We start from the raw sequence: 26,119 nt of genomic DNA, 5'->3' as shown, positions 1-26,119 counted from the left end.
AAGAGCCCGCCTCTACTCCCCCCCATGGGACTGCATGAGACAGATCATTGCCACTGCTTGTGCGTAAGGGCTATTTCGAGGGCAAAATACTGCTGTTTTGCGCGAATTTCAAGCATATGGTCTCTACTTCACCGCCTTCGAAGCTTGTATGAGGGTAATCAGCACGGCAAAAGAAAGAAAACGGGACGAATTATCGACGTGTATTATTGCTTCCTGCGGCGCTTTGTCAGGTGTGGCTTTCTGGATTGGAAGCTACCCATTGGACACTGTGAAAACAAAGCTGCAGAGTGATGGATTTGGAGAACATCGACGCTACAAGAATGCTTGGGCAGAGACCGTGGACACGGAGGAGTGGAGGTCTCAAAGTATTTTTTCGGGGTCTCTGCCCCACCTTGTTGAGAACGATAATATCGTCCTCAGGGACGTCCGCGATGTACTTGTAAGTTCACCTTTTCTGCGGTGTTCTGGTGGAGTGCTTATCGTGCATCCAGGGTTGAAAATGTGAGGAGGATTCTTGCATAGGGGCTCGGGGGATATTCACAGTCCGCGTGTTCTGAATGCATCTTGCTTTGTCTAAGCATAGTACTGAAGCCCCAAACTCCTTACTAGGCCGTTAGAATCTATGACACTGGCTTCGACCTGTGTCCATATGCGGAGACCATTTCCCGCCTGCCAGCCTTTGGTACACGAACCGGGTTTTTTGCACAACTCGGTCCGTTTCCCGAGAACCCGCTTGGCGACCTACTTGTTATAAATTCCGTGTTCGATTTTCTTTCTCAACCTGCCTGAGCAGAAAAAGCGAGCACTGAAAACTACTTTCCTTAGTGGATTGGGCGTGGCTCCATAATGATTGAAGTCAAAAGATATCAGCTGCCACCAACGGTGTCGTATCTCGGGAATGTGGTACGGGAACAAGAGTGTATCGTCTCAATGGCAAGGAATGGCTGTAATAGCTCAAAGTGTTGTCTATCTAGTAGGCTGTCTCTGCAAGAGTAAGTCCGAAAGACGAAGGAAGAAGAGGGGGACGAGAACTAACATAGGTCATGCCAAGCCGTGCTCCTTCCGTCATGTGAGAGTTATATCATGTTACAAACGGCTCTCGGGCAGTGCAACCATCCGGTTTGGTGTGGCAGACACTGTTCCTGATCTAGATGAGAATACATTTGGTTCTGGCAAAGAGGATGAGGGAATTGAACTACAGGCACGCCCTGGCGATGTCTTTGTGATACCCACCCGCGTCACTCATAAGGCATTCAATACTGAGCCACGTGCTGAATTTAAGCTCCTAACCCCTAGTGACAGCCACCATATTACGGCGGATCATACGAGGAGTACTTTAGAAAGCTTGCAGCTGTCTGGGTTTACCATGATCGGCCCATACCCCGAGGGCGGGTCTTGGGATTTTGCAAAAGGGGGTGAGAACGTCGGTAACTACGAAGTTGTGTGGGCATTGCCGACACCAGAGAAGGACCCTGTGTAGGCAAAAGCTGAAGAAGGTGTCTGTGGACATTGGAAATAGAGATTATCAACAAATTGATACTGTCTACCCTAAGTTACCTCCTGAGACACGGCTGAATACTTTTCTTTCCCGGCTGAAGAGTATTCGGTTCGCTTATCTTGCATTAAAATTTCGAGACTCAAATCCTCTGGCGCTATTTTCACGACTCGTCTTGGATATCCTTCTTGATTGATCATCGAGTACTACACTTCGATCATCACTTTTTGTAAATCTCGGATCGGTAGCCGGGTTTTGACAGCGGCGTATTACGGGAAGGCGCCCTGCACTTGCTAGGGGTAGCACGATCTTTGCCAAGTCATGAATACGTTTGATGCTAATTCGAAACCTGATTCAAAAGTCAAGAATGATCACCATAGATTAATATCACACTTTCCTGCAAATTCGAATCTGTATCCTCAACACTCGCGAAAATGTGGACTCAGCCCGCCACTAAAAAGTTCCGTGTCGCCATCATCGGCTGTGGCATGTTAAATGAACAACCCTAAAGACCCAGATTTTGACGGGAAGTTCAGGGTTTATGGGAACGGCACTACTGCTTGGTATCATCAACAGACTCGACAGTCCTGTATATGGATATCAGATTCTCTATCAGCGCTCGCTCGGAGACTTCGATTGATCGATCGTGGAGAACTTTTAGCCCTCAGAGAGCCCGGGTGGACATTATTACTCCGGACAACGTTGAAGCGGCTCGCGGCTCCGAAGTGGTAATCTTAGCTTTCCAGCCACAGCAATTTGTTGAGGTTTTGAATAGCCCAACCTTGGTGGAAACCATACGGGGAAAACTGGTTCTCTCCATATTGGCCGGAATTACCTCCTTACAAGTGGCTCAGCAACTCTACAATGCTGCAGAACTGACCCCAGAGAACCGTGTGGTACGCCTTATACCCAGTATGGGCACCCAGATAATTGAATCAATGACATTGATCGCCGACACCGCGATCTCTACAACCTGATTGAGATCTGGTCGCTTGGCTCTTTCAACGGGTCGGCCCGAACGCAACTTGTGTCGGAGCATCTCATCAACATAGTGATAGTGCTGAGTGCTGCGTGCCATGCTTTTCCAGTGGTCGCGGTCGACGCGATTGTGGATGGAAGTGTTGCAGAAGATGTCGCGCGGCAAATGGCTTTAGGAGTTGCAACTCAATGGTTACGCACCGCTTCAACCCTGTTGCGTGACAAAATGACTATTGAATCTTTGAAAGAGACAATCTCCGTCGCCAAGGGCATCACGATTAATGCTCTGTTGCAGCTGGACCGCGGAAAGGTGAGATCCGGCATTTCGGATGCAGTGAGACACGTGGTACGGTATTCTAAAGAGATGGCCGATGCCACCAAGTGATATTCCAAGTATATTTCGTCTCGGATGGATTATTTCTATACACTTCTATGCATGATGCACACAAATACCTCAAAGGATTTCCGAGATTTTCGTTCATAGATGTGACTGAGTCGTCGCCAATATCTGTTTCTATTCTCGATGCAACAACTCCATCACAGCCTGGACTCACTTTTTACTGCATCGGATGGTTCTTCGTACGGCCTTCGAGGCTCGAGCAAGCACACACCATCGGCAATACCTGCCTTCGGAGCCGTGAAAATCGCAGCAGCACAATTGGTACTCGCAATGCCTGCCTTGGTGGCAGTCTCGGCCGATGCCACTAACTTCTGAAGTGCTAGAGCTTCGCCATGTTGACCACTGGCCCATAGTTCATAGACCCTGATCACAGCTTTTGGGAAGGCATTTCCAAAGGCAGTGTACTTCCCGAAGCAAGGCCACCGACTAGGAAATCTGACTGACCACCTAACCCTGCGAAACGGGAGGCTGGGAATCTGGAAGCGAGACAGGTGATCTTTGCAACCGAGCCACAGGTCAACTTCACGCCGGCTGCATTGGGGGTTTCCTTTACGATATCCGTAATGATGTTGGCGTCGAGGTCCAGGCCGTTACAGACTGCCGGAAAGTTGTAGATGATGATTGACAGCGAAGAAACTGAAGCCCACCTCTTGGTAAATCCTTCGAACGACGGCCGGAGTTGTCTGTTTCCAAAAATATGCGCAAGGTAGAACCATTGCAAAGTTGGCACCGGCATTGTATGCCTCGCTAATGAACTCGAGCACCTGTGCCGTCGAATGGCCGCTAACTCCAGCAATGATGGGGTATCCCTTCGGAACAGATCTCCGTGCTAGCTCGAATAGAGTCATGCGCTCCTCACGTGTCAACAAGAATGTCTCTGCATCGGTGCCTAGTATGACAAGCCCAGAGAGACCCGTGTGTGATAGATAGGAATAGTACTTGGCTTGAGCGTCGAGACAGAGTTGATCCGTATCAGGATCGAAGAAAGTCACTGCAGGAACATAGCAGCCCGGTTAGGGGCAGCTAAGTAATTTTTTTTATCTTCAGAATCGGCAAGGGGATGTTCCTGCTGGAGGGCCATGGTAAGCAATCAGAATCTTTGTAGCAGTAATTTCATTGCCGAATATCCCAATATTTTAGAAGTTGTCTTTTATGGAGGATTTATGGAGAAAGCATCTTTACACCACTATTGAGAGCAGGAAGAGGTCGGACACCCTGCCGATGGGGGACGCACCCGGCAGCGAGAATAGCAAAAGACGGGTTCGGCTGCGGCGGATGTATCTAGTGGACATGGTCCGACGTCCCTCTCGGAAGATATGTATCTCACACTCGATCGAGAACTATGGAGAGGCCTCGTTCCTACGTTACGGGCCGGGAAAAGTAAATGTCATAATCATCGGCGATGGTTTCAAATGTCGTGCTCTGCAAGTTTTTGGACTAATTTCCTGCTTAGATACCACAGGGCTTGGGTTTCGGCATCTGTCATAAATTCTAGTAACTAAACATTCAGTCATATCTCCCAAGGGAGCTGGAATCACTGTCCCGCTTCCGCAGACAGCCAATCCAAAGCACTGAGGTCCATTGAGTCAGCAAAGTTCAAAAGTTGCTCCGCCGTGAGTCCATCCTGCCAGTTAAATTCGTCCATGGGAAAGTCATTAGTTGTTGGCTGCGAAGAGGCCGTGTAAGGTGGCGGGGGGAAAGGTACCAGTGATGGTTGGGCGCCAGAAGCGCGAGGTTGACGGTCATCCTGCGCGCGAGAACCACGAAGGCTTGAAGAGCGAGTAAATATAACAGACTGGCTCTCCTCATTCGATTAAAGCGGATTCAGGATGCTTTCGAGTTGTTGGAGCTCTGATTTGATCATCCTAGCAACCCTGTTGCCTCGGGAAATCATCTCGTCGAAGACTGTGCGCGAGCACTCCAACCTTGACGGAGAGTCTTTGACCAAAGAGATATCAACTGTTGCTGCCATCAAAAGTGCAATTGCCGAGGTAAAAGCGGCATCGAGATCAAATGGAAGAAAGCTTTCTGTCACATATTGTCAGCTGGTCACTAAGGATTGCTCCAGTCGTTCGCGGACTCACCAAGAAGACCATGATCTTGCAGAAGCGGAGAGAATGGTTATCATCTGCTGATCGGACTCAACGCACATTTGCAGTAGTGTACAGACACTTCCCAACTGAAGCAATTCAGCTAAGTTGATATTCGATTGCCGGAGCTTCGACTGAAGAAGCGTGTATAATATCGGTCTCGTCGCAAGTACGATACACTGGATTATCGTCAGAACACCGCAAAAATCCACAAGGCCTCAACTTGCTTGACGCACCTGATGAAACAAGAGGTGCAAATAAGCGGATAGTCTGGAAATGGTGGTCCGTGAGCCATTTCACAGAACTTCAAAAGAGCTATTCAATTGGTCGGTAACATTTGCGACGCTTTCCAAAGCTTCTTTGGTGATGGCCAGGAAACGTTTGTCCGGCCGCCCTTCAGCTCCGTAAACAGCTGCTTGCCGTCAGCATTGCACCCGGTCTGTATCTTAGCACCCACTTACTGTTCAAAATCTGCGCCAGTACTTTGGAGAGATTTATTTGGATATTCATCGCCGTCGACCTTTGCGGTTGACCAGGGAAGGTGGGCAATTCTGCACTTATCGATTCATCTGCAATCCCCTAGGGACACCCACAAGCGAAGACATCTGGCGATCTAGAACATAAACCGCCCACCAGACTTTGCGACACCTTTGCGCCAAGTCACTGTCAACTTGCTGACTGCGCATTTCTGTATGCATACCATTTTCCAAGGCCATACGAAGAGCTTGACCGATCTAATATGTGTCAGCATGTTAGGAGAGCATATCAAAGAAAGTCGTACTATACGGTAGGCGGCCCCACGGAAATCGAGGCATTGTAAGTAGAGAGAGGCACAGCATAAGACTTGTATCGCCTCGATGGGATCAGCACAGGAGAAGGCAAGATCCGGCATAACCTTAATTCCCAGGACGAAAAGATTGGCGCCTGGTGGCTTGGGACCTTTGCTACGCTGGACCACAAACGCCTTCCCGAAGGCAAGAATTAGAAGATAATGGATGTACCAAAGGCTAGGTGATTGCTGAGTGTGCGTTGGAGATTCATGACCACAGCGGAATTTGACCGCGTTGATGAAGTACATTGCGAAATCCGCCGATGGAAGGGCAGGTGCGTCAGATACAGATTCAGGCGAGTTGTGTCTCTTTCCATCCCACCCTAGTTCGTAGGGTTTACCTTCAAACAGCAGATTGTCGGGAGGAAGAGGGGTCCGCATCACTCGTTCATGCGCCATCGCAAGCACTCTTCGTCCAAATGACCAGTTGGATGAGGTTCCTAGGTAGACTAGATAACATGGGGTCAATAAGCTTCAGCCTGACGGTTCAACGTGGGACTAACTGGCCTGCCGCTTTTATCGGGAAAGTAACAGGGGAAGCCAAGCGCCAGGGGGTTCATGTGATTGATGCTCCTGGGGAAGTACGAGGAGAACGGGGTTCCTCTTGCGGCCTCGGCGGAGATTGAGAATACGAGATTTATGCTTGTTGGAGGAGGCTTTGATTGTGTCCACCCACTTTGCTGCCGGTTTTGTCGGCTTCGTCGTCTTCTTGCAATTGTCAGATGGGTCGACATAGATGATCGCGACCCCTTATCAAGTTCTAACGTCCCATCGGGAGTTGCTTGTTCATCAGAGATGCTTAGAGCTTCAGGAGCCCGCCGGCTTTGTCGCTCAAACGACGCTACTCGTTTCTCGAGGTCGCTGATATAACTACAAATCGTTAGCAGGAGATGGAAGTTGCAATCGCTCCAGCACCAACCCCCTTGTCACGAGATTTTTTTGCGCATGGTCATCGAATTGACATGTCAACTTCCTTTTAGAGAATGCTTCACAAGGACATGAGCCCGTGCATCTGATCTTTTGTCGGCGGCAGAGTCGGCAACTTTGAACGCGACAAGTCAGTAGACTTTAGGTGGGGGACTAGGACAGAACACGGCTCACGCTTTGGGTGCACGTTTCTTTGACTCGCGCTGGCTCTCTGTCGCAACGCGTTCCATTGTCGCTGAGCGACGAAGTCTTCCAGAATCCCGCAAGCCCGGTACGGGTGCCGGGATCGAGGAGAAGGGGGTAAATGAGGTTGGAGGCGGATGGACATGGACGTCTGAACTTCGGGCAAGTCAAGCGGGGTACAAGACTCGGGACAGCATCCGATATTACATGACAACCGTTGTGATTAGCCTGATCTAGAAAGTTGTCGCGTTAGCAGGTGGCCCACTTTGGACTTATCATGATCCCATCAACAGCACGTAACTCACATCAACTGATTGGCATCGCGACAAAACGAACCATGTAGCTGTCAAATGTACGGATGGAAGTCCCGGGAAATCCAGAGTGAACACAGCCGTGATCACCCACCGTCACCGAAGATCGAAATAATCTGACCATATACCAGTAGAGACGCCTTTAGCGATACCACCCATAGTTCTTTTAAGCCGTGCCTTCGGCAAGGAAGCCGGTTTCCCAACTCGGCGAATACCTAGATACGCATCTCCCTTTATCTAATCGGGAGAGCTTCTTGAGCCGATACTCCCATGGTCTAAATCCTAGACTCTAGATCTCCAGTTATCTCAAACCGGACGCTCACTAACAAGAATCTCACTACGGGGGTGGAATCGAGGATACGAGTAAATTGGTGTCGATCATGAGCAAACAGCTGTCAGCTTCTAAAGGTCGCTATTGAGCGATATCAGATATTACCCATATATATCCTAGTGCCATCCTTCGTGTAGTGTGATTCAATAAGAATCAAGACGGTCTCCTCCGTCCCAACTCCCTCCTCAGTTCTCTTCTTGTGCTGCAAGTCAGGCTTTGACAGTTTCTATTGTCTTTAGGAACGAGCAAACTGAACTTCGCGGTTGACTCCTTGCTTCTTGTCCCGAAGATGCCCTTTGCAAGCCCGGAAGACCTTAAATGGTGCGACAAGAAAACGATTCGGAAAGAGGGCGAGATTCCACGGCCAGTGGCAAGCTTCGGCGATGCAAGCCTGATCGAACTCCAGGAGAACAGAAACGGTCAATTTCATCGTTCGTTCACTCCTCTCCAAGTCCACGTCCGCACAATTCAATTCTAGAGTGCTCTCCCGTGCTGACCATGTATTGAGATAATTTCCCTCGGATCCAACATCGGCAGAGGTCTTTTTATTGCCACAGGCAAGGCTCTGGCCTCAGGCGGCCCAGGTAATATAGTAATTGCATACTTGCTAGTCTACGGCTGCGTCTAGGCCGTCCTGCAATCATTATCAGAGATGACCATAGCTTTCTCTCTCTCGGGCAATTACATCGACTATGCAGATAGATGGGTTAACCCTGCTCTCGCCTTCGGTGCTGGGTTCGCAGAGTGGTTAGATTAGTGACTATGCTTTCGCTGCCGGATTGTATACGTTGCTGACGCGAAACAGGATGGACTGCTATTGTGGCAACTGAAGCAGGTTTTTTTCAACGTGTTAATCCAATTCTGGGCTGAAGGGGCTTTCCTTGAAGCTGCGACAAGTAAGAATCTACCAAGAATCCCCCTTTTATCCCTCAATCTATTAATCCATGTATTTCAGTTTCTATATTTCTTGTCGCTTGCATGGTCATATTCCTTCTTCCTAACACCACGTTCGCCTAGTTCGAACATGTTACGTCTTTGATTAATATTCGTGTTCCTCCTCATCATTACCTTGTCTCTCGCTCTTGCACTTGGTGCTGGGTCAGAAGGGTTACGTTCATCACGGAGAGACGTGGACGGAACACGCCTCTTTTTGAACGGATTTGCAGTGAGTTCAGACCATTAAGTTGTGGAAGACTTTGGCCCATACTTGCAGGGGTTTGCAAATGCCGCTTTGCTCGCAACATGGGTTGTCGGTGACCAAGTTTTCATTGGTATCATCGGCGGTGAAGCTAAGAGCCCTCGGTTTTCTATGGCACATGCAACAAAACTTGTGCCATTTCGAGTCAACTCCATCCACATGATAAGCATCGGTTTTATCACCGTTCTAGTGCCGTCAAATGATCCACAATTGCTAGGTGGATCAGGGATCGCAGCCTCACCGTTCGTCATTGCGATTCAAGATTCTGGCATTCCGGGCATAGTTTCTCTTCTCAATCCCGGTATGATGTGTGGCGTTCTCGCCATCGCTGCTGAAAGCGTTTACATTTCTTCGAGAGTCCTCAGGACTCTGGCACACAGGAAATTGATTCCTGAACTTCTCGCACGAGTGGATTCCCAGGGCCGACCGAGATGGGGCTATATTAATCACCTGCGTCACGCCAGTGCTCCTAGGTTACATTCAGTTGAGCTGTAAGTGATGCTGCCTCCCCATTTCCAATTTGAGAATCAAATTAATCTCTCGATAGCTGGTGGTCTCACGGCGCTGAACTAGTCGATCTCCATCACCAGTGCCTCATACTTCATTATTGCCTTTACTAATAGGCGCTTTCATTGCGCTCTCGAGGCACAGAACGATGCCCTTTTCAAAGAGCTATATGCGTGGAAGTCGTCTTTGTGGCCTCTGGCACCGGGCTGGCTCATAACGATCTCACCCCTTCTCCTTGGCTGCTGCATTGCCGCTGGCATCGATCTAGTGGCAAATACGATTTACGTTTTCTTGATTCTGGGACCCCTAGTGCTGGCAAAGAATGCTCAAGGCCATTATAGAGCAGATGCTAACTGTAACGCGCAGAGTGGTGCCGGGTTCACACCTTCTAACTTTTTCGAATACATCATCGGAGTCTGTGTAATTGCGGGTTTCACAATCGGTTATAAGATAATTTTCAGGACACCGTGACGAGATGCTAAAATTGCAGACTGCATGACTGGTCGAAGAACTCTGGCCATCGAAGAGATCAACCAGCTCGATGAGTACTACAAGTTGAGCAAATGGAGGAGATTCTTAACCTACGTACAGTTATGGTAAGCTAGAGACTGTCGCCAAAGTGGAGCATATGGACAAAGAGTAGATGGTTGCGTGGTCATGGAGCAAACGCTATCAGACGGTCCTGGTAGATTTGTATAGCTGTGCCCAAATTGAAACTAAAATATCTAAATTCATCTCTTCCCCTCCTAGCCTTCATCAAAGCTTTAGCCTCTCCTAAAAAATAACACTAAGACGATCATTTCTGTTAAGATTTCCAAATATAATTGCACTGTCCGATCATTAATTCGTTGCGAAAGAGTGTTCTTTCTCTATACAAAGCCCCGAAGTGTAGAAAACACTGTTACGAAATGGGTATGGAGTTTGAACGATGGAAAGTTGGACTTCTAGCAAACAGGGTCAGCTGATTCTCATACGGAGGACAAGGCCCGACAGATGTCTTCTATGACACAAACAGAAAACCGAACCGCTAACCCAATCTTAGCTCAACCTGTTCAAAGTATGTATTATATGCCGCTACGGCAGCCTTTCCGATTCGGCTCGACTGACAATGGGCCTTACCGTGCCCGGGACGCTATCTTGCCGAGAATTGCACCCGGAAACCCATTGGATTCTCAATATCTACCCCGTGTCGTCTCCTAATTTCGGCGAGCCTCATTGAATAGGGGATCTCGCTAGATGAGCTGGAATCGGCCGGTGACCGTGTCTCTGGCAAGGTATCGGCACGAGATCAATGACAAGCCGAAGGCCTTCATCCAATTCGGCCAATAGGCCGTTTATTTGTGATAGTGGATGTTGCTGACCTGAGGAAGGGATTTTCAGGTTGAAATATCCATCTGCACTGCTCCCCCATTAAGTACCTTCCTATCGATCACACGAAAGCGCTCGTTTAACTGAATCGCACATCTGCCAATTTGGAATTTTCTTCACTGGAGCAGGCTGCTGTCTACGGCTGGGACCTACAAAACCCCAATGCCTTTCAACGAGCCAAATGTGAGAACACGCTCCTCTAAAGACTATATAACCGTAACTGACACATATTCAGCTACATTATACACCGTCATCCCTGGAGCGAGAGAAGTTGATCGCGGCGGTCCAGGATTTGCGGCAGAAACTTCCACTTCGGGTACCATCAATAAAAAATGGACAGGAAGAAGCACAGCAACCCAGCCCGTCTGATTCGGAGATGTATATGCCCTCCGAGATCTCGTCAATCTTCGCCAAGTATACCCCAGCAACAGCAGCGGAAGTGTCAGCTGCAATCGAGGCGGTGTTAATGGCGAAGAAGGCATGGCAAGACATGCCCTTCGTAGACCGAGCTGCGGTCTTTCTCAGAGCAGCGGAACTGGTTTCTGAAAAGTATACATTCGAATTGATGGCAGCAACAATGCTTAGACAAGGGAAAAACGCCTGGCAGGCCGAAATTGATGCTGCCGCAGAGCTGGCTGACTTCTTCCGATGCAATGTCTCGTTCGCTGAGGAGATCTATTCCAGGCAACCTAAGCTGAATGAGCGCGGGCAAGCAGGTTGAGTCGATCCACTTTTCACTACAAAAAAGGCCCACCAAAGAATAATCTAGACGCACCGATTGGCGTCCATTGGAAGGCTTTGTCTACGCCATCTCACCTTTCAACTTCACAGCCATCGGCGGAAACCTCGTATCAGGTCCTTCTCTCCTGGGGATCGTCGTCCTGTGGAAACCATCCCCTTCCAACATATATGCTAACTTCCTGGTCTATAAAATCCTTCGGGAGGCAGGCCTCCCGCCAAACGTTGTCCCATTCATTGGTGGCGATGCCGAAACGATCACTAGAGTGGCTCTTGCGCATTCAGAACTCTCAGCTATCAATTTCACCGGGTCATCAGACGTGTTCCGGAGTCTGTATGGCAAAATAGCAGACGGCGTGAAGGAAAGAAAATATCGTGACTTTCCACGACTAGTTGCGGAGACATCGGGAAAGAATTTCCATTTGATTCATCCTTCGGCCGATATCAGCAATGATGTCAAACATACTATCCGTGCCTCATTTGAGTACGCAGGCCAAAAGTGCTCAGCTTGCTCGCGAATCTATATTCCGGAAAATCGTGCTCAGCAGTTCTTCTCCGAGATGAGACGAGCTGAAACAGGTCAAAGTGAGTCCACCCGAGGATTTCGAAAGCTTTACCGGCCCTGTCATACATCGAACAGCCTTTAATAAAGTTACTAGAGTAATTGATGCTGCCAACACAGACAGTCGGCTGGAGCTTGTCGCCGGGGGCAGATATGACGGGAGCAAGGGATTTTTCATTGAACCCACCGTTTACTCTGCAAAGACGTTGGATCATCCTCTCTTCGACCAAGAGCTCTTTGGCCCCATCCTGGTTGCCTATGTCTATCGCGACGCGGACTTTGACTCACTCTTGGCCAAGATTGACCAACAAGGAGGCGGGTTTGCGCTGACTGGATCCATCTTCGCAACAGATCCAGTGGCGATCCGGTCGGCCGAGGACAGACTTCGTTATGCTGCTGGGAACTTCTACATCAATTGTAAGACAACCGGAGCTGTCATTGGCCAACAGTCTTTCGGAGGAGCAAGATGCAGCAGCACCAATGACAAGGCTGGAAGTGCAAACATGTTGATGCGCTTCACGGCTCCACGGACCCTGAAGGAGGAGTACCATAGCCTAGACAGTGTGCTCTACCCAAGCAACTGCTGAGGTCTGGATTCAGTGATCGATGTGATAGAAAAGCACAAAAGCTGAGTTATTGGGATGTTAATTAGTGTAATCCCTTCCAAGTTCGTCAGATAGTAACCACCGGAGAAGGCCGACAATAGCCGCCTCCGGACCGCCCTTTCCGCCCCTACAGTTCGGCCTTCTCCCCCGCGCTCCGCCGAGGCCGCCAACCCCGCCAATGGTAGGCCGCCTGACAGTGAACCTCGGACACGGCAATTTCTCGTCCCTTTACAAGCTTCTCCGCAATTTCTAATGGCTTCTTGTTCTTCCACCATCCCCCTCCTCTATTAATTTGCTGGTTGCTTGCATGAGAATAGATTTTTCCAACCCGTTGGTGACAAGGGCACGCTAGGTTCCGAATCTGTCTTTCGTTTCCCCCATTTTTGCCTGAAATGGCCGCTCGTCGGTCCCTTCTACGTGCTGTCCCCGCATTGACAGGTCGACGGACCACTGCATCAGCTGCGCCCCAGATCTCTGCATCTCTCAGAATGTCGCCAAACGAGCAGATTGCCAGGCGGCGACTTCATGCCACTACGCGCCATCTTGCCGCCACCGGCACCGCCGTCGCCGACTATCCCACCTCTCACGAACAGATCACCAACATTGTTGACACGCACAACTTCATTGACAACCAGTTCGTCCCCTCCCAAACCTCGCAATGGATCGACCTCCATGATCCTGCCACCAATAACCTCGTCACTCGAGTGCCTCAATCCACCGATGCCGAACTGAAGGCGGCTGTGGCGTCTGCCGAGAAAGCCTTCCCGCAATGGCGAGCTACATCCATTATTTCCAAACAGCAAATCATCTTCAAGTTGACTCACTTGATTCGCCAGAATATGGATCGATTGGCCGCCTCTATCACACTTGAACAAGGCAAGACATTCGCAGATGCCAAAGGCGACGTCCTTCGTGGCTTGCAAGTCTGTGAAACCGCCTGCGGCATTACCACCCAGCTCACTGGCGAAGTCATCGAGGTGGCAAAAGACATGGAAACTCGTTCGTACCGTGAACCGCTGGGCGTAGTAGCAGCCATCTGCCCGTTCAATTTTCCGGCCATGATTCCGCTCTGGAGCATTCCTGTAGCGACGGTGACGGGCAACTGCTTGATCCTCAAGCCCAGCGAGCGAGACCCTGGTGCTGCTATGATCCTGGCTGAATTATGCAAGGAAGCCGGATTCCCCGATGGAGTGGTTAACATCGTCCATGGCTCGGCCAAGACTGTTGACTTTATCATCGATGAGCCGGCCATTAAGGCTATTTCCTTCGTGGGTTCAAACCGTGCCGGTGAGTATATTTATACTCGAGGTTGCGCACAGGGAAAGCGAGTCCAAGCCAATCTGGGCGCAAAGAATCACGCTGCAGTACTTCCGGACTGCAATAAGAATCACGCATTGAACGCCATCGCCGGTGCCGCCTTCGGCGCTGCGGGACAACGGTGCATGGCACTTAGCACACTCGTGATGGTGGGCGAGACGAAAGACTGGTTGCCAGAACTTGCCGAGCGTGCGAAGGAGCTAACCATCAATGGCGGATTCGAACCCGATGCCGATCTCGGTCCCTTGATCAGCCCACAGAGCAAGAAACGCGTCGAAGATTTGATCCAGAGCGCCCAAGATGAAGGCGCAACCATCTTGCTTGATGGACGGGGTAAACACCCACCTAAATATCCCAACGGCAACTGGGTAGGTCCCAAATACTCTCCCAATCTATGAAAGCTATACTAATTCGTGCTAGGTCGGTCCAACCATTATCACCAATGTCAAGCCGCATATGAAATGTTACACAGAAGAAATATTCGGCCCTGTCCTCGTCTGTTTGAACGTTGCCACGACTGAGGAAGCCATTGACCTGATCAATTCCAACCCCTATGGCAACGGCGCCGCCGTGTTCACGCGCTCCGGTCCCACCGCCTCCCTCTTTCAAAAAGAACTTGAGGCAGGACAAATTGGAATCAACGTTCCTATTCCCGTGCCGCTCCCGATGTTCAGCTTCACCGGTAACAAAAAGAGCGTGGCAGGGACAGGCCTCGCGAACTTCTACGGCAAGGATGGCATCAGGTTCTACACCCAGTGGAAAACGGTGACAAGTTTGTGGAGGGCCGAGGATGCCTTGGCTACCGAGAAGCAGGTTTCTATGCCGACGCATTCGTAGGGGAGCTTAAGGCGAATGGAGGAGAGATGAGAGACGCCGAGATCAAAGCGGACAAAAGCTTGGTGATAATTTGCAAAGGTGGTTATTGCATCTCGAACCAAAAGCCTCAACAAATGAACAAAACGAACAAATTGATAACCAGCGCGAAACAACATTTAGGGCAGGAACATCAACGCGAAAAGTGTGTGCGGTCTCGGAAAGACGGTGCTTGGGCATATTTGATATTGCGCGCTTGAGAATGTCACTGGTTTTTGGGATTCGTTGAAGTATTGCCTGCCCTTTTGGAACTGTCTCTACCATTCTGTAAGCTGCCTGAAATAATCATGACGGCTTGTCGACTGATGGATGGAACAAATCTCAAGAGAACTGCGGACGGTCATAGCTAGTTTTGCAACGAAAAAAAAAAACTGTCAACTTTGATGCTGCATAATCTCGTAAACTTCCTTCCACTGATTTTATGCCCCCTGTAGCGGCGCAGCTAAGCAGGCACGATGACTTGATCGGGTAGGCTTTGATCTGATGTACACTAAAACAATTCCCGGTAGAAAACTCCTTCAACATTCGTCCCTGCTGCAATGTATTGTAGTTTTGCGGTCATCCGCCTCAAATTGACTCCTTTGTGGCTGAACCTAAGCGCATCAATTCCTTGTCTGGCGGTGAGATATTCGAGTGGCATATCATGTGGTCCAATGGTGGAATTTCCTTGCTAGCACCCGTTTACTCTGAGTTGCCGCTTGATCGAGTAGTTCTCTTGCTAGCCTCAGCCTTTATCGTCTCCGCACCACTCGCTGCGGCATTCTGCACCTTCTCTTTAACCTCGGTGGCAGTATCCTTCGCCTTCTGCACACCTTTCTGAGCGTTCTCCTTGCTCGGAGCTGAAGAGCCGCCCATGCTAGTGAGGCCAATGACGATAGCAATCACCAACGCCAAAGCGCCTCCGATTCCGCCTGCAACCTCGGGCATGAACTTGATGGCCTCAACCGGGTCGTTCTTGGCCAGGGTAATGAATAGATCGAGTTTCTCCTTGATAAAAGTGACCGGGTCATCTATGAATTTGAGGTCGGAGGGCGACTTGGGCAGGTCTTCGGCCTTGGGCCTGCTCTTCTCCTCCTCGGCTTCTTCAATGGGCCGCTTGACATCGTAAGTTTCGGCGCGGAACGCTGCTGCATCTTCGACGGAATGACCAATGTAGATGTTATCGAAAGTGATATCGGACTGCATAGTCCAAATTTCGAAACCGATCTGGCGGGGAAAGTTAATGGATGCTCTAAGGATGAAAGCTAGGCACTTACTGCTCCCATGGGCTCGAAGTTGGAAGGAGTCTTGTCTTCAAAGTAATCAGGGTTGGGGATCTTGCGTGGCGCCCAAACTCCTTTGTAGGCAGGGTTGTCGATGAATGGAGCAGTCCACTTGCCCTTGTAGAGAGGGTTCTTCTTCATCGGAGGCTCCCATTTGCCGCAGCCAGACACTTCATCACACTTGGGGTTGGGCACTTGAGGAGGAATCCAGTCACCATCTTCTTCCTCATCCCAATCTTCTGGTTTTTCAGCCTCTGGGTCTGGAATTGTTGCAGGTTCATCCTCGAGCCAGTCCTCGGGTTTCTCAGCATCCTCGTCGACCACCTCATAAGGTTGATCCTCATCCCAATCCTCTGGCTTGACGGCGTCAGGATCGGGAATGCGAGCTTCTTCAACCCAGTCATCCGGCTTCTTGTCCTTTGGATCGTCAATTTCCTTTGGAGGATTGACTGCAGGAGAGAAATCCTCCAGTAGACTTCCATTCTTTGCGGACTTGTTGTCGATCAACATCTCGAAAGTGTTATCAGGCTTGACGATGAGGGTATAGAGTGTGGTCATCTTGCCAGTCTTGGCTTGAGGAGGGCTCTTGAGGTGTTTCTCCTCATATTCGCCCGTCTTGGGGTTCTTGTGCTGGAAGATGAAGTGGACCTAGGACAGCGTCAGAACAACATGCACAAACAAGTACCCTAACTCACCTTATTGGTAGCTCCACATTTGTCGGGACCGAACATGATCACATAGGGAGAGGCATTGGAAAACTCCTCGGCGTGTAGCTCCTTGTTCTCGCGGAGCAATTTCATGTATGCACCTCCGCACTCAAGGCCATTCTGGAGCTTAACCTCATATTGAATGACAAGAGTCTTGCCCTTGTTGTTAATGACGGAGGGAAACTTTGCTGAAATAGCATGGTGAGCGGCTGCGTTTTTCACAACCAAGCCTTTGTCGCCAACAATGCCTGGGAGGACAATCGGCTCCTCGACGGCCCATTCACCGACATATGCCCAATCCTCATCGCTCTTGGAGTCTTGCTTTTTGGCATGCGAGGGAGTCCATCTTGTGTCCCAATCGTCGGTGAACTGTTCTAGGAAGGGCGCCTTCAGGCTTGAGGGCTAGTCGCAAGATCAGTGGGAATGTACATTGATAGACAAGGGCAACTCACGGTAAAGGTGGGCCGGTCAACTGCACTCGTGGATGTTTCAGCCTCCTCTTGCGCAAATGCTGTGCCGGCGAGAAGAGCCGAAGCATATAAGGCCGGGGCGATTGCTGCATTGAACCGCATGCTGGGCCACAGGCACTGAAGACAGAGCAACAATCAATTGGCAAGACGTGCAGGAAGCAGATTAAAGAAGAGGATGGAGGAGGAGAAGATTGAGAAAAGCAGGGTCCACTCCTGATCGTGGTTATATTTCAATTGTCTTCGAGGGATCAAAGCAAGGTGTCCTTTACGAGTGAACTCCACCAGGCGGAATTTCAAATGTCACTCAAGATCGGTGAAGCTCCTGCACAAATACTCGGTAATTGGTCCCAGAAGGCGGGGGATCACGTGTCAGCGCTGGCCGGCCCCCGTTGAAACTTCATCCGGTTTCTCTTCCATTCTTTTCTCCCCCAAGATTGCACCGAAGGAATCTCTACCACCACTGCAATGGCGGACCAAAACAATGACCATCTGGTCCAATCTGACGATCCAGATCATCCTGCGAATCTGATCCCCAGACTCTGCAAACAGTTCTACTCCCTCGGTAGGTTGTAGGCGGGAGTCGGTCTGCTTGGGCCGGAGATACTGACTCCCTTTCAAGGATGGGTCACTGGAACTGGGGGCGGCACAAGCATTCGCAAGGATGAACACGTCTATGTTGCCCCGTCGGGTGTACAGAAAGAGCTCATGAGACCTGAGAACATGTTTGTTCTTTCATATCCGACTCCCAAATATCCTCCAACTGCACGACGATATATTCGAAAACCCTTGGATCTGAAGCCATCGGCATGCACGCCCTTGTTTCTGGCCGCTTTTGAACGTGGCGCCGGCTGTTGTATTCACACGCATTCTCAATGGGCCGTTTTGGTTACTTTGCTCGTCGAGAAGTTTCATGGCAAGGGGGCTTGTTTCGAAATCAGCGACATTGAGCAGATCAAAGGTGTCCCAAAGGGCCCAGGGAAAGGAATGCATGGTTTCCATGATACTTTGCGGGTGCCGATCATCGAGAATACCCCTTTCGAAGAGGATTTAACGGAGAGTTTGGAGAAAGCCATGGAGCAATTCCCGGACACATGCGCCGTGCTAGTACGACGACACGGAATGTAAGTACCTCGACTGAATGAGTGACGGGTCACTGATCTCGGGTCAGATACGTGTGGGGTAGTGACGTCGCCAAAGCCAAAACACAGTGCGAGAGTTTGGACTACCTTTTCCAGCTTGCTGTAGAAATGCACAGGCTTGAGTTGCCGTGGACGCAGAGGGGATGACGGATAGACGCTATGGAAGTGATAGCCGACCTTGATTCAGCAAGTTCTGAAAGACATCTTTCCCCTCCGGCTAAACCCCCCATGAGGTAGATCTGCGACGTGAAAGAGTTGTTGATAATTCAAGCGACGAAGTGCGTTAAATCTTTGCTCCATAGGGGCAGCAGATATTCAAGACTACAAATGGTCAATGAAAGATCATTCGCTACTATTTCGTCTCCGAGTCCTTCTCCGAATTTAATCCGTGAACCATATTTTGTTGCCACAGTAAAATCTTGAAACCAAGACTTATAACTTACCATCGATCGAACGCAACGACGTCAAAATCGAGGCTCACCTAGTCCATCCATCTGAAATCATGTCTACAGTGGCCTCAGTAGCATCTGGGTCGCCAAGGCCGCCGGCATCGTCAGCGCAACGCACACAAGAAGCCAAAGACGCATTTACGGCTTCACTGAACGCTGTTGGGGCAAGCATTGATGCTGAGCTGCATGCTCGGGCAAAGAGTATTCACGACAATGCAAAGGTCCTGACAAAGCAGGAGGATGACGTGAGGAAAGGGACAAAAGGCCTGGCCAAAGAAAATGATTCTCTCCAAAAGCTGGTTGATAAGACCAAAAAAGAGATGCAAAGTCTGGGCGACTTGGACGATATCATGGCAAATATTGACGCAGATATGGCTTTGATTGAGGATACCCTCAGAATTGCGGAAGAAGACGAAGTGGAACATGCACGCAAGAGTCACGTCTCAGGGAGCGATGACTGACCACGAATGCACCAATCCTTACATTGCGCCTTGACAATGCGATTTCTCCTATGCTCGCGGGGATGAATGGATGTTTCCCGACCAGCCCTGCAATTTGATGCTTCAGCAGCTCCATGGCGGTCGAGCTCTTTTTTCGGAAGTCGTTCACGGTTGAACTGGGAGGCAGATTGGCTGGATACATTGGACGTTTTATGTGCAGTGGCATATGTACATCTTCATTTGGGTTGATAGCATTAGCAGCCTAATACCACCAACAGCGCTTCAGAAACAGCCGTGAACAACTGTCGTGCAGACCCGCCAAGCCCAATTTTCATCCATCTGTACAAGGTATAAATACAGCGAAGGCAATGGCTGCTCGCAGCCTTGTTAGCCTTGTCAACCTTGTACCGTACCTAGCATGACTTGCACGACCTGAGAGTGAGTGGCGTATGACTAGGAGCTCTAGGCCGCCAATCGGAGACTTCCTTTCTCCGCGCAAGCACTCCGCATGGAGTGAGTTCAAGGTACCTCGTAGACTTGCGACTTCCCTCACTCCCTGCAACTCTGGTGATCCTCCAACCACCTCGAGGTTCATTTTCCAGCTAAGCGTCTTGCGCTGAACGCGCGAGCCACTCTCCATGCTCTCAGCATTTACTGCTCAGCCAATTGTCGAGCTGAAGCAGCGCGACAAGTCGAAGATCGAGTCAATACTTTCGCACAGCGACCAGCTGCTTGTCGGCCTGAATACTGGCTCCCTCCGCATCTACCGAGTCAAACCTCCTCCCGTGTGTTCCACTGAACTTGGCGACGATCATGAAGAACACGGTCCTACTAGCTACAGGTCGGCTGCAGCGTCCAAGTCCTCTGAACTACTTCGGGAGTATGAGAAGTTTTCAAAATACAAGATTGAACAACTGGCTGTTTTCCGCGAGGCGAATATCCTGATATCTTTAAGCAATGGTCTTGTCTCTATTCATGACCTGGGCACGTACGAACTCAATGAACAGCTCACTAAATCGAAAGGAGCGAGCACTTTTGCCGCCACAAGCAACATTGTGAAGGACTCCTCAACTAGTGTGCCCACCCTTGTCAGCAGGTTAGCCGTTGCAGTGAAGAGAAGGCTGCTAATCTGGGCATGGCATGATGGAGAGCTCGATGGGGACGCAGCTGAGATTACTCTATCCCACAGTATTAAATGCTTGACCTGGGCAACTGGTACAAAGGTTGTTGCTGGGCTTAGCGCGAATTATGTCCTCGTCGACGTTGAATCCCACCAGGTGAAGGACATTATCGGTCCTGGCAGCATTGGCGGTGGTCCCGGACAAGAAAGTAGTAGATTGGGAGGGACGATGAGCTACATTGGTATGGGTTCGACAGTCCCAACGCCACTAGCAACCGGGCTTGGAGAGAATGAAATGCTACTGGCGAAAGATGTGAACACCCACTTCATCGATCGTAATGGAGATCCAATTCGTCGACGTCAGGTTCCATGGCACGTGGCTCCTCACGCGGTTGGTTATTCATATCCTTACCTGCTCGCCTTGCAAGAAGCTACCAAAGGCGTATTGGAAGTTCGCAACCCGCAGACGCTCACCTTACTTCAATCAATTGACCTTCCCGGCGCTGTGTTGCTTCAGGTCCCGAATCCAAACATCAGCCTCGCCCACCAAGGGAAAGGATTCCTGGTTGCCAGCGAGCGCGTCATCTGGAGGATGCGAGGAATCAACTACGATGTCCAGGTTGATGCTTTGGTTCAAGGCAATCAACTTGATGAGGCGATCAGCCTACTGGAGATGATAGAAGAGACCCTTATCAAAAACAAAGCGGGGCGCTTGCGCGACATCAAGATGCAGAAGGCTAGGAGACTTTTCGACGAAAAGAGGTTCAGAGACGCGCTTGACCTGTTTGGCGAGGTATCCGCACCTCCTGAGTGTGTCATTAAACTATATCCCGCACCCATTTCAGGCGACTTGGCGGATGAGGGAAAAGACAGTGCCGGGGAAAGCCAAGAAGCGCCAAAGGCCGAGGAGAGCCCACGGAAGTCGCCCAAGAAAACAGATAATGCCACTAGCCCTACGAAAAGGGCGAAGGGAATTGCTTCGGAGGCTGATGCGGCAAGCATACAGAGCGTGAAAACCACAGACCACACAGATAGCGAATGCTTCTCGGAAAAGGAGCTTAAAACAGCAGTGCGAGAACTTCAGGCATTCCTTGCCGATGTTCGCCGTCGGCTGCAACGGTTCTTCAACCCAGACCAGACAGTACGCACTCTGTCAGAAGTCCAAATCGCAGCCCAGTCCGAGGATATCCGACAGATCATAGAACATCTTCTTGGGTTACCCACACTGGACGATGTTGACCTTGCCGACAAGCTGCTGGATGTGGCCAAGCTAGTTGACACCACCCTTTTCCGTGCACATATGTATGCCACGCCTTCGCTCGCTGGATCTCTGTTCCGCATCCCCAACTTCTGTGATCCAGAGGTTGTAATGGCAAAGCTAGAAGAGACGGAACGGTACAACGATCTGATCGAGTTTCTGTACGGAAAAAGACTGCACCGACAAGCGCTGGAGAGACTACGAAAATTTGGACAAGCTGAAAAGACCGAAGATATTGATCCCCTGCTACATGGACCGGCAAGAACGGTCTCGTATCTTCAGAATTTGGGGCCGGATCTGATCGATATGATACTAGAGTTTGCAAGGTGGCCACTGGAGAGAGACCCGGAGATGGCGATGGAGATATTTTTGGGCGACACGGAAAATGCAGAGTCACTTCCGCGTGACAAGGTTCTAGCATTTCTCGAGTCGATCGACATAGACCTAGCATTGCGGTATCTCGAACACGTGGTGGACGAGCTTGACGATCTGACGCCTGAACTGCATCAGCGGCTGGCCGCGCTTTATCTTGAACGGTTGAAGGACTCGACCAGCGCAAACCGAGATCAGCTGCTCGATAAATTCCTGACACTGTTGAGGACATCTGATCAGTATTCTCCCGCAAAGACCTTGGCATTGCTACCTCGGGATGATCCGACGTTCTACGAAGCTCGAGCTATCGTCTTCAGCAAGATGGGCAACCACAAGCAAGCTCTAGAGATATACGTCTTTAGACTGCATGACCCGGCCAAAGCGGAGGAATATTGCAATCAAACGCATCTAGAGGAGACCGGCAAATACTCCAGCAAGTTGACTCCGCGTCGGAAACCGTCGACCACCGACCCAGTTGACGAGGAACCATCAATCTATCATATTCTCTTAAATCTGTACTTAAATCCTCCGAAAGGGGAGCAGGCACTGTTCGGACCAGCCATTGAGTTGATGGCCCGCCATGGGCCCAGGCTGCCAGCAAGTTCAACGTTGGAGCTGATCCCGGAAGATCTGCTGGTGAAGGAGCTGGAGTTTTATTTCCGTGGCAGAATACGCAATGCCAATACCATAATGAATGAGTCGATGATTGTCTCTGGGTTGAGAAAGGCGAACGCTGTTCGAATGCAGGCAGCTTTGCTGCTTGGAGAAGGCGTCCAGTCGGGTGGTCGAGGGAGGAAGGTGCGGATCGACGAAGATCGGGTGTGCGGTGTCTGCTATAAGCGACTTGGTGGCAGTGTGATCAGTGTGTTTCCTGAGTGAGTGTGTCCCTCGACCCCTCCAAAGGCATCGGTTGTTGTATACTGACCCTCGAGACAGCAATTCTGTTGTGCACCTCGGATGTGCAGTGCGCAAGCAGAGCGAAATTGCAGCCAAGGTGGTCTAATCCATCGAGGCCCACCAGTACATTGACTCTTGAGATACCCATGAGCGACGACTTCATTTCTCAAGTCTCATCCTCCTCATCCTCTTCGCCGTAGTTCTCTTCTGCTAATTCGTCCGTCTTTTGCTTCAATACACCACTCTGACTTTCCTGGCCGACCCGTTCCTTGTCTTCCTCCATTTTCGCAGTCAAGAACTTGTTGATGTCCTCCTGTAGCTTCCTGCTTGATGCCCGGAGTTTGGACACATACTCCGTTTTGGCTGCGGTGTCGAGTGATCCATCCTGCTTGATTTGTGGCGCAGAGATCGTGTACTCGAAATTTTTCGAACCGGAGGGTGAGTCATAGGTGGCGGTGAGGACCGCATGGGGGTGATCTGAGACGTCTGGCATGGCCGTGGTTGACAGTTGGAAGTGTCTGTCTTGCTTTCTTGAAGATGAGAGGGTCGGTACATACGGTGGGGTCGGAGGGACAGGCATCTCCGAACAGGATCATCGACGTCAACAACATCATTTCACTTGCGGATTCTCCTCCACGCACAATTGCTACTTCGTTAGACGACCTCAACCTGTCTTTTCGAACGCGTAAAGCGGGATTAAACATGCGGATGGTGCTTGTGTATCGTGTAATGCCTCCCGTTCAGTTGATATAGTGACCTCTCACGCCACCGTTTCCCCAATCCGTGAAGCGAACGGTTTTCACTCTTGCTCTATTCAACAATGGAACCGCCTCCTCAACGACGGACTGGACTCCGGTCGCCAGTCCCTCCTGCCTCTGCAGTTTCACCTAACCCATCACGCGCGGGCTCGAAGCAGAGCAACCGACCTAGTTCGAGCGACAGCGACACATCGGGCTCTTCCCATCTCTCCGTCGTCAAGAGATCACCTTACAACCAACAATTACCTACGTTTGTCTCACATAACAATACAGGCAATGCGTCGCTGTCATCTCATAACCGGCCGTCTGCGCAGTACATGCCTCGAGACAGTGGCGCGAAGCAGAGTCTAGGGCCTCCGCCCGAACTGCAAAAGCACCGCCCACGACAGCACTCACAGGGATACTTTGAGCCCTCAATGCCCTCCGCCTCGCTTGCAAGCCAGTCGCAGCTCCACGATCATACAGGAATGCCTGCCCTTAACCCTTCCCAGATTGCGGCACAGGCTGCGATGCAGCACCTTAATGCCACGAACCATTCCCGCAAAAGATCGCAGACAGTACCATTTCCACAAGAGCAGAGCCAACAGGAAGGTCGCCGGAACAGTAGAGGGTCGGCGGGCTCTCACGAAGGCCAATCCCCGGCTCCAGCCCCCGAACAACAGTATCGAAACGGATTGATAGGCACCAATGCAGCGGCAACGGCAGCCAGCGTCGTGTTCCCAAGGAATTTCGCATCCGCTAGCCAGGTGTCGTTGGTGGAGGAAGAGAAGTCAAAGAAGGGTTTGAAGAGATTTAGACCGAAACACATTGTGCTGTCAAGGGACAAGGACAAAGAGCCCAAAGAGAAGCCTCTGCCCTCTCCAAACCGACTAGCACCGAGTGGTCTGTCGAAGGTTATGAATGCCTCAACCACGAGCCTAACTGAGTCACTGTCATCCAACTCCTCCTCCATGTATCAGCTGGCCAACCCGTCGTCGTCAACTATTGTTCCTATCCCAGAGCAAAAGGAGCTGAAAGACAAGGCCCACAAACACCATGGTCTTCGCCAGAAACTGAAACTAAAGGACAAGGATGAGACCTTTGCCCTTCCGTTGTCTTCTGCTAACTCAAATTCCCGTCCAGTGGACGTCAATAATCCTCAATCCCTATACTCCTTTGCTCCCCCATCTCCTAACCCGTCGTCCAACTTTGCCAAATCAGTCTCAGGACTCGACCTTCGGCATGGAGGTCGTGCTCTTCGGGAGAAGAAGAAAGAGGAAAAAGCCCAGGCAGCTTTCGCCAACCTCGAACCTGTCTACAGCCGAGGAGAAAGCGACACCTCGGAATGGCCTTCCCTCGGAACCAGCTTTACCAACCAGTCAGTCAGTAATTTCAATACGTACAGCGAGATCAAAGAAGCCGGTGTGAACTTTGGTCTTTCCAATATGTCCGCCGATGACGCCTGGGACCTTCTGAGGGCAAAGATATTAGTGACATTCGAAGGAGAAGATGTACGAATAGCGGTTGAAGACTTGAACAAGCTCGTCACCATTCACGTGCAAAGATGTGTGCAAAGGAAAGATCCAAGCATTGTCATTGGAGATCTCGAAGACCTCCTGAAGACTGGGCTTCTCAGCCTCAATCATACCTTGCGCAACGTCGCTGATAACAGCCTCGTCCCCAGGCTGGTGAGTATATGGATGGAGGTGTTTGGCAAAATTCTCCCGTTCATGCAGGCTGTCTTCCTTCCACTTGATCAAGAATTCAAGGGAAGAGGCACCATTCTCACGACCCCCAAGATGGCTGCAGAATTCTGGGGAGCTCTACCAAGCCATGATAGTGGTAGCAAGCTGTCGTCATCACCGGCATCCGGTGAGGGCGTAGACCTTGTGGTAGCTGCAGGTGAAGAGCTAGAAGTCAGACGCATTCTGCTCATCAGCTACCGCGATACCATCGTGCTACCGCGCTATGAGGTGCTTAAGTCGACTTTTTCACGACTGAGTCTCGACAGCATCAACGCTTCGATAATGCAATTTGATAATGGCAACAGAAATCGCGGCAACAGCGGCGGAAGTGACAGACCCGGGACTGCACAAGGCACTGAGCCAACATATGGCAGCTACAACTCTCAGAGCAGCACGTTGCTGGGCAGCATGACATCCGGTGGCAGGTCTCGTGCGACGTCTAATTTGTCGGTGGTGAGCAATCCTGCACAAGACGTGGCTTTCCAATCATTTAGCTCGCCACCAGCGGCCAGGCCGACTGATAGTTCATCCTCGCATGTTACGGAAACTGTGGGTCGAATGCTACAATGTCTCTCTGTCTTATGCTCGATACAGTCAGGAGACGAGGCTCAGAATAAGATGGAGGAACTCAACAAGCAACTAAAGCTGAACTGGTTAGGTCGGGGTCGCACGGGTAGAAACCGCAAAGGCTTTGTTGGGAGCAGAGTCCGACCCATGGGACGTGGACTCGACCGCGAAGGGAGCCCTACGCCGACCCCTACTCGACAGGGAACGGTGAGTAGGCAGAGCGACGATGCTGGCTGAGTCGGGT

General features: G+C 50.5%; 12 protein-coding genes across 12 annotated transcripts; 8 read left to right on the top strand and 4 right to left on the bottom strand.

Moving 5' to 3' along the window:
- Positions 1 to 2,088: 2,088 nt before the first annotated feature.
- Positions 2,089 to 2,472, top strand: Z519_08823 (uncharacterized protein; the record flags this gene model as incomplete). The annotated part of the gene is made up of 1 exon (XM_016766551.1): positions 2,089 to 2,472. One exon carries the CDS (start codon positions 2,089 to 2,091, stop codon positions 2,470 to 2,472), a length of 384 nt encoding a protein of 127 aa, XP_016616849.1.
- Positions 2,473 to 2,639: 167 nt separating this feature from the next.
- Z519_08822 (uncharacterized protein) lies at positions 2,640 to 3,188 on the top strand (the record flags this gene model as incomplete). Its single annotated transcript, XM_016766550.1, has 2 exons — positions 2,640 to 2,854; positions 3,017 to 3,188. 2 exons carry the CDS (start codon positions 2,640 to 2,642, stop codon positions 3,186 to 3,188), a joined length of 387 nt encoding a protein of 128 aa, XP_016616848.1.
- Positions 3,189 to 3,240: 52 nt separating this feature from the next.
- Z519_08821 (uncharacterized protein) lies at positions 3,241 to 3,609 on the bottom strand (the record flags this gene model as incomplete). Its single annotated transcript, XM_016766549.1, has 1 exon — positions 3,241 to 3,609. One exon carries the CDS (start codon positions 3,607 to 3,609, stop codon positions 3,241 to 3,243), a length of 369 nt encoding a protein of 122 aa, XP_016616847.1.
- Positions 3,610 to 5,259: 1,650 nt separating this feature from the next.
- Z519_08820 (uncharacterized protein) lies at positions 5,260 to 6,949 on the bottom strand (the record flags this gene model as incomplete). The annotated part of the gene is made up of 6 exons (XM_016766548.1): positions 5,260 to 5,375; positions 5,425 to 5,542; positions 5,590 to 5,697; positions 5,745 to 6,232; positions 6,277 to 6,662; positions 6,894 to 6,949. The coding sequence occupies 6 exons, from the start codon at positions 6,947 to 6,949 to the stop codon at positions 5,260 to 5,262; spliced, it is 1,272 nt and encodes a 423-aa protein (XP_016616846.1).
- Positions 6,950 to 7,833: 884 nt separating this feature from the next.
- Positions 7,834 to 12,504, top strand: Z519_08819 (1-pyrroline-5-carboxylate dehydrogenase; the record flags this gene model as incomplete). The annotated part of the gene is made up of 9 exons (XM_016766547.1): positions 7,834 to 7,911; positions 8,758 to 9,225; positions 9,316 to 9,516; positions 9,616 to 9,667; positions 9,740 to 9,845; positions 10,746 to 10,800; positions 10,853 to 11,333; positions 11,413 to 11,940; positions 11,996 to 12,504. The coding sequence occupies 9 exons, from the start codon at positions 7,834 to 7,836 to the stop codon at positions 12,502 to 12,504; spliced, it is 2,478 nt and encodes an 825-aa protein (XP_016616845.1).
- A 506-nt stretch (positions 12,505 to 13,010) lies between these two features.
- On the top strand, positions 13,011 to 14,676 carry Z519_08818 (methylmalonate-semialdehyde dehydrogenase (acylating); the record flags this gene model as incomplete). Its single annotated transcript, XM_016766546.1, has 2 exons — positions 13,011 to 14,207; positions 14,260 to 14,676. 2 exons carry the CDS (start codon positions 13,011 to 13,013, stop codon positions 14,674 to 14,676), a joined length of 1,614 nt encoding a protein of 537 aa, XP_016616844.1.
- Positions 14,677 to 15,393: 717 nt separating this feature from the next.
- On the bottom strand, positions 15,394 to 17,253 carry Z519_08817 (uncharacterized protein; the record flags this gene model as incomplete). Its single annotated transcript, XM_016766545.1, has 4 exons — positions 15,394 to 15,918; positions 15,969 to 16,622; positions 16,670 to 17,083; positions 17,134 to 17,253. 4 exons carry the CDS (start codon positions 17,251 to 17,253, stop codon positions 15,394 to 15,396), a joined length of 1,713 nt encoding a protein of 570 aa, XP_016616843.1.
- A 363-nt stretch (positions 17,254 to 17,616) lies between these two features.
- Positions 17,617 to 18,437, top strand: Z519_08816 (methylthioribulose-1-phosphate dehydratase; the record flags this gene model as incomplete). Its single annotated transcript, XM_016766544.1, has 3 exons — positions 17,617 to 17,713; positions 17,771 to 18,272; positions 18,320 to 18,437. The coding sequence occupies 3 exons, from the start codon at positions 17,617 to 17,619 to the stop codon at positions 18,435 to 18,437; spliced, it is 717 nt and encodes a 238-aa protein (XP_016616842.1).
- Positions 18,438 to 18,792: 355 nt separating this feature from the next.
- Z519_08815 (uncharacterized protein) lies at positions 18,793 to 19,200 on the top strand (the record flags this gene model as incomplete). The annotated part of the gene is made up of 1 exon (XM_016766543.1): positions 18,793 to 19,200. One exon carries the CDS (start codon positions 18,793 to 18,795, stop codon positions 19,198 to 19,200), a length of 408 nt encoding a protein of 135 aa, XP_016616841.1.
- A 617-nt stretch (positions 19,201 to 19,817) lies between these two features.
- On the top strand, positions 19,818 to 22,932 carry Z519_08814 (uncharacterized protein; the record flags this gene model as incomplete). The annotated part of the gene is made up of 2 exons (XM_016766542.1): positions 19,818 to 22,804; positions 22,866 to 22,932. The coding sequence occupies 2 exons, from the start codon at positions 19,818 to 19,820 to the stop codon at positions 22,930 to 22,932; spliced, it is 3,054 nt and encodes a 1,017-aa protein (XP_016616840.1).
- A 60-nt stretch (positions 22,933 to 22,992) lies between these two features.
- Positions 22,993 to 23,319, bottom strand: Z519_08813 (uncharacterized protein; the record flags this gene model as incomplete). The annotated part of the gene is made up of 1 exon (XM_016766541.1): positions 22,993 to 23,319. The coding sequence occupies one exon, from the start codon at positions 23,317 to 23,319 to the stop codon at positions 22,993 to 22,995; it is 327 nt and encodes a 108-aa protein (XP_016616839.1).
- A 327-nt stretch (positions 23,320 to 23,646) lies between these two features.
- Positions 23,647 to 26,112, top strand: Z519_08812 (uncharacterized protein; the record flags this gene model as incomplete). Its single annotated transcript, XM_016766540.1, has 1 exon — positions 23,647 to 26,112. One exon carries the CDS (start codon positions 23,647 to 23,649, stop codon positions 26,110 to 26,112), a length of 2,466 nt encoding a protein of 821 aa, XP_016616838.1.
- Positions 26,113 to 26,119: the final 7 nt, after the last annotated feature.

The sequence above is a fragment of the Cladophialophora bantiana genome, assembly GCF_000835475.1.
Source record: "Cladophialophora bantiana CBS 173.52 unplaced genomic scaffold supercont1.14, whole genome shotgun sequence".
Lineage (NCBI taxonomy): Eukaryota > Fungi > Ascomycota > Eurotiomycetes > Chaetothyriales > Herpotrichiellaceae > Cladophialophora > Cladophialophora bantiana.
This window is presented reverse-complemented; position numbering and strand designations above follow the sequence as displayed.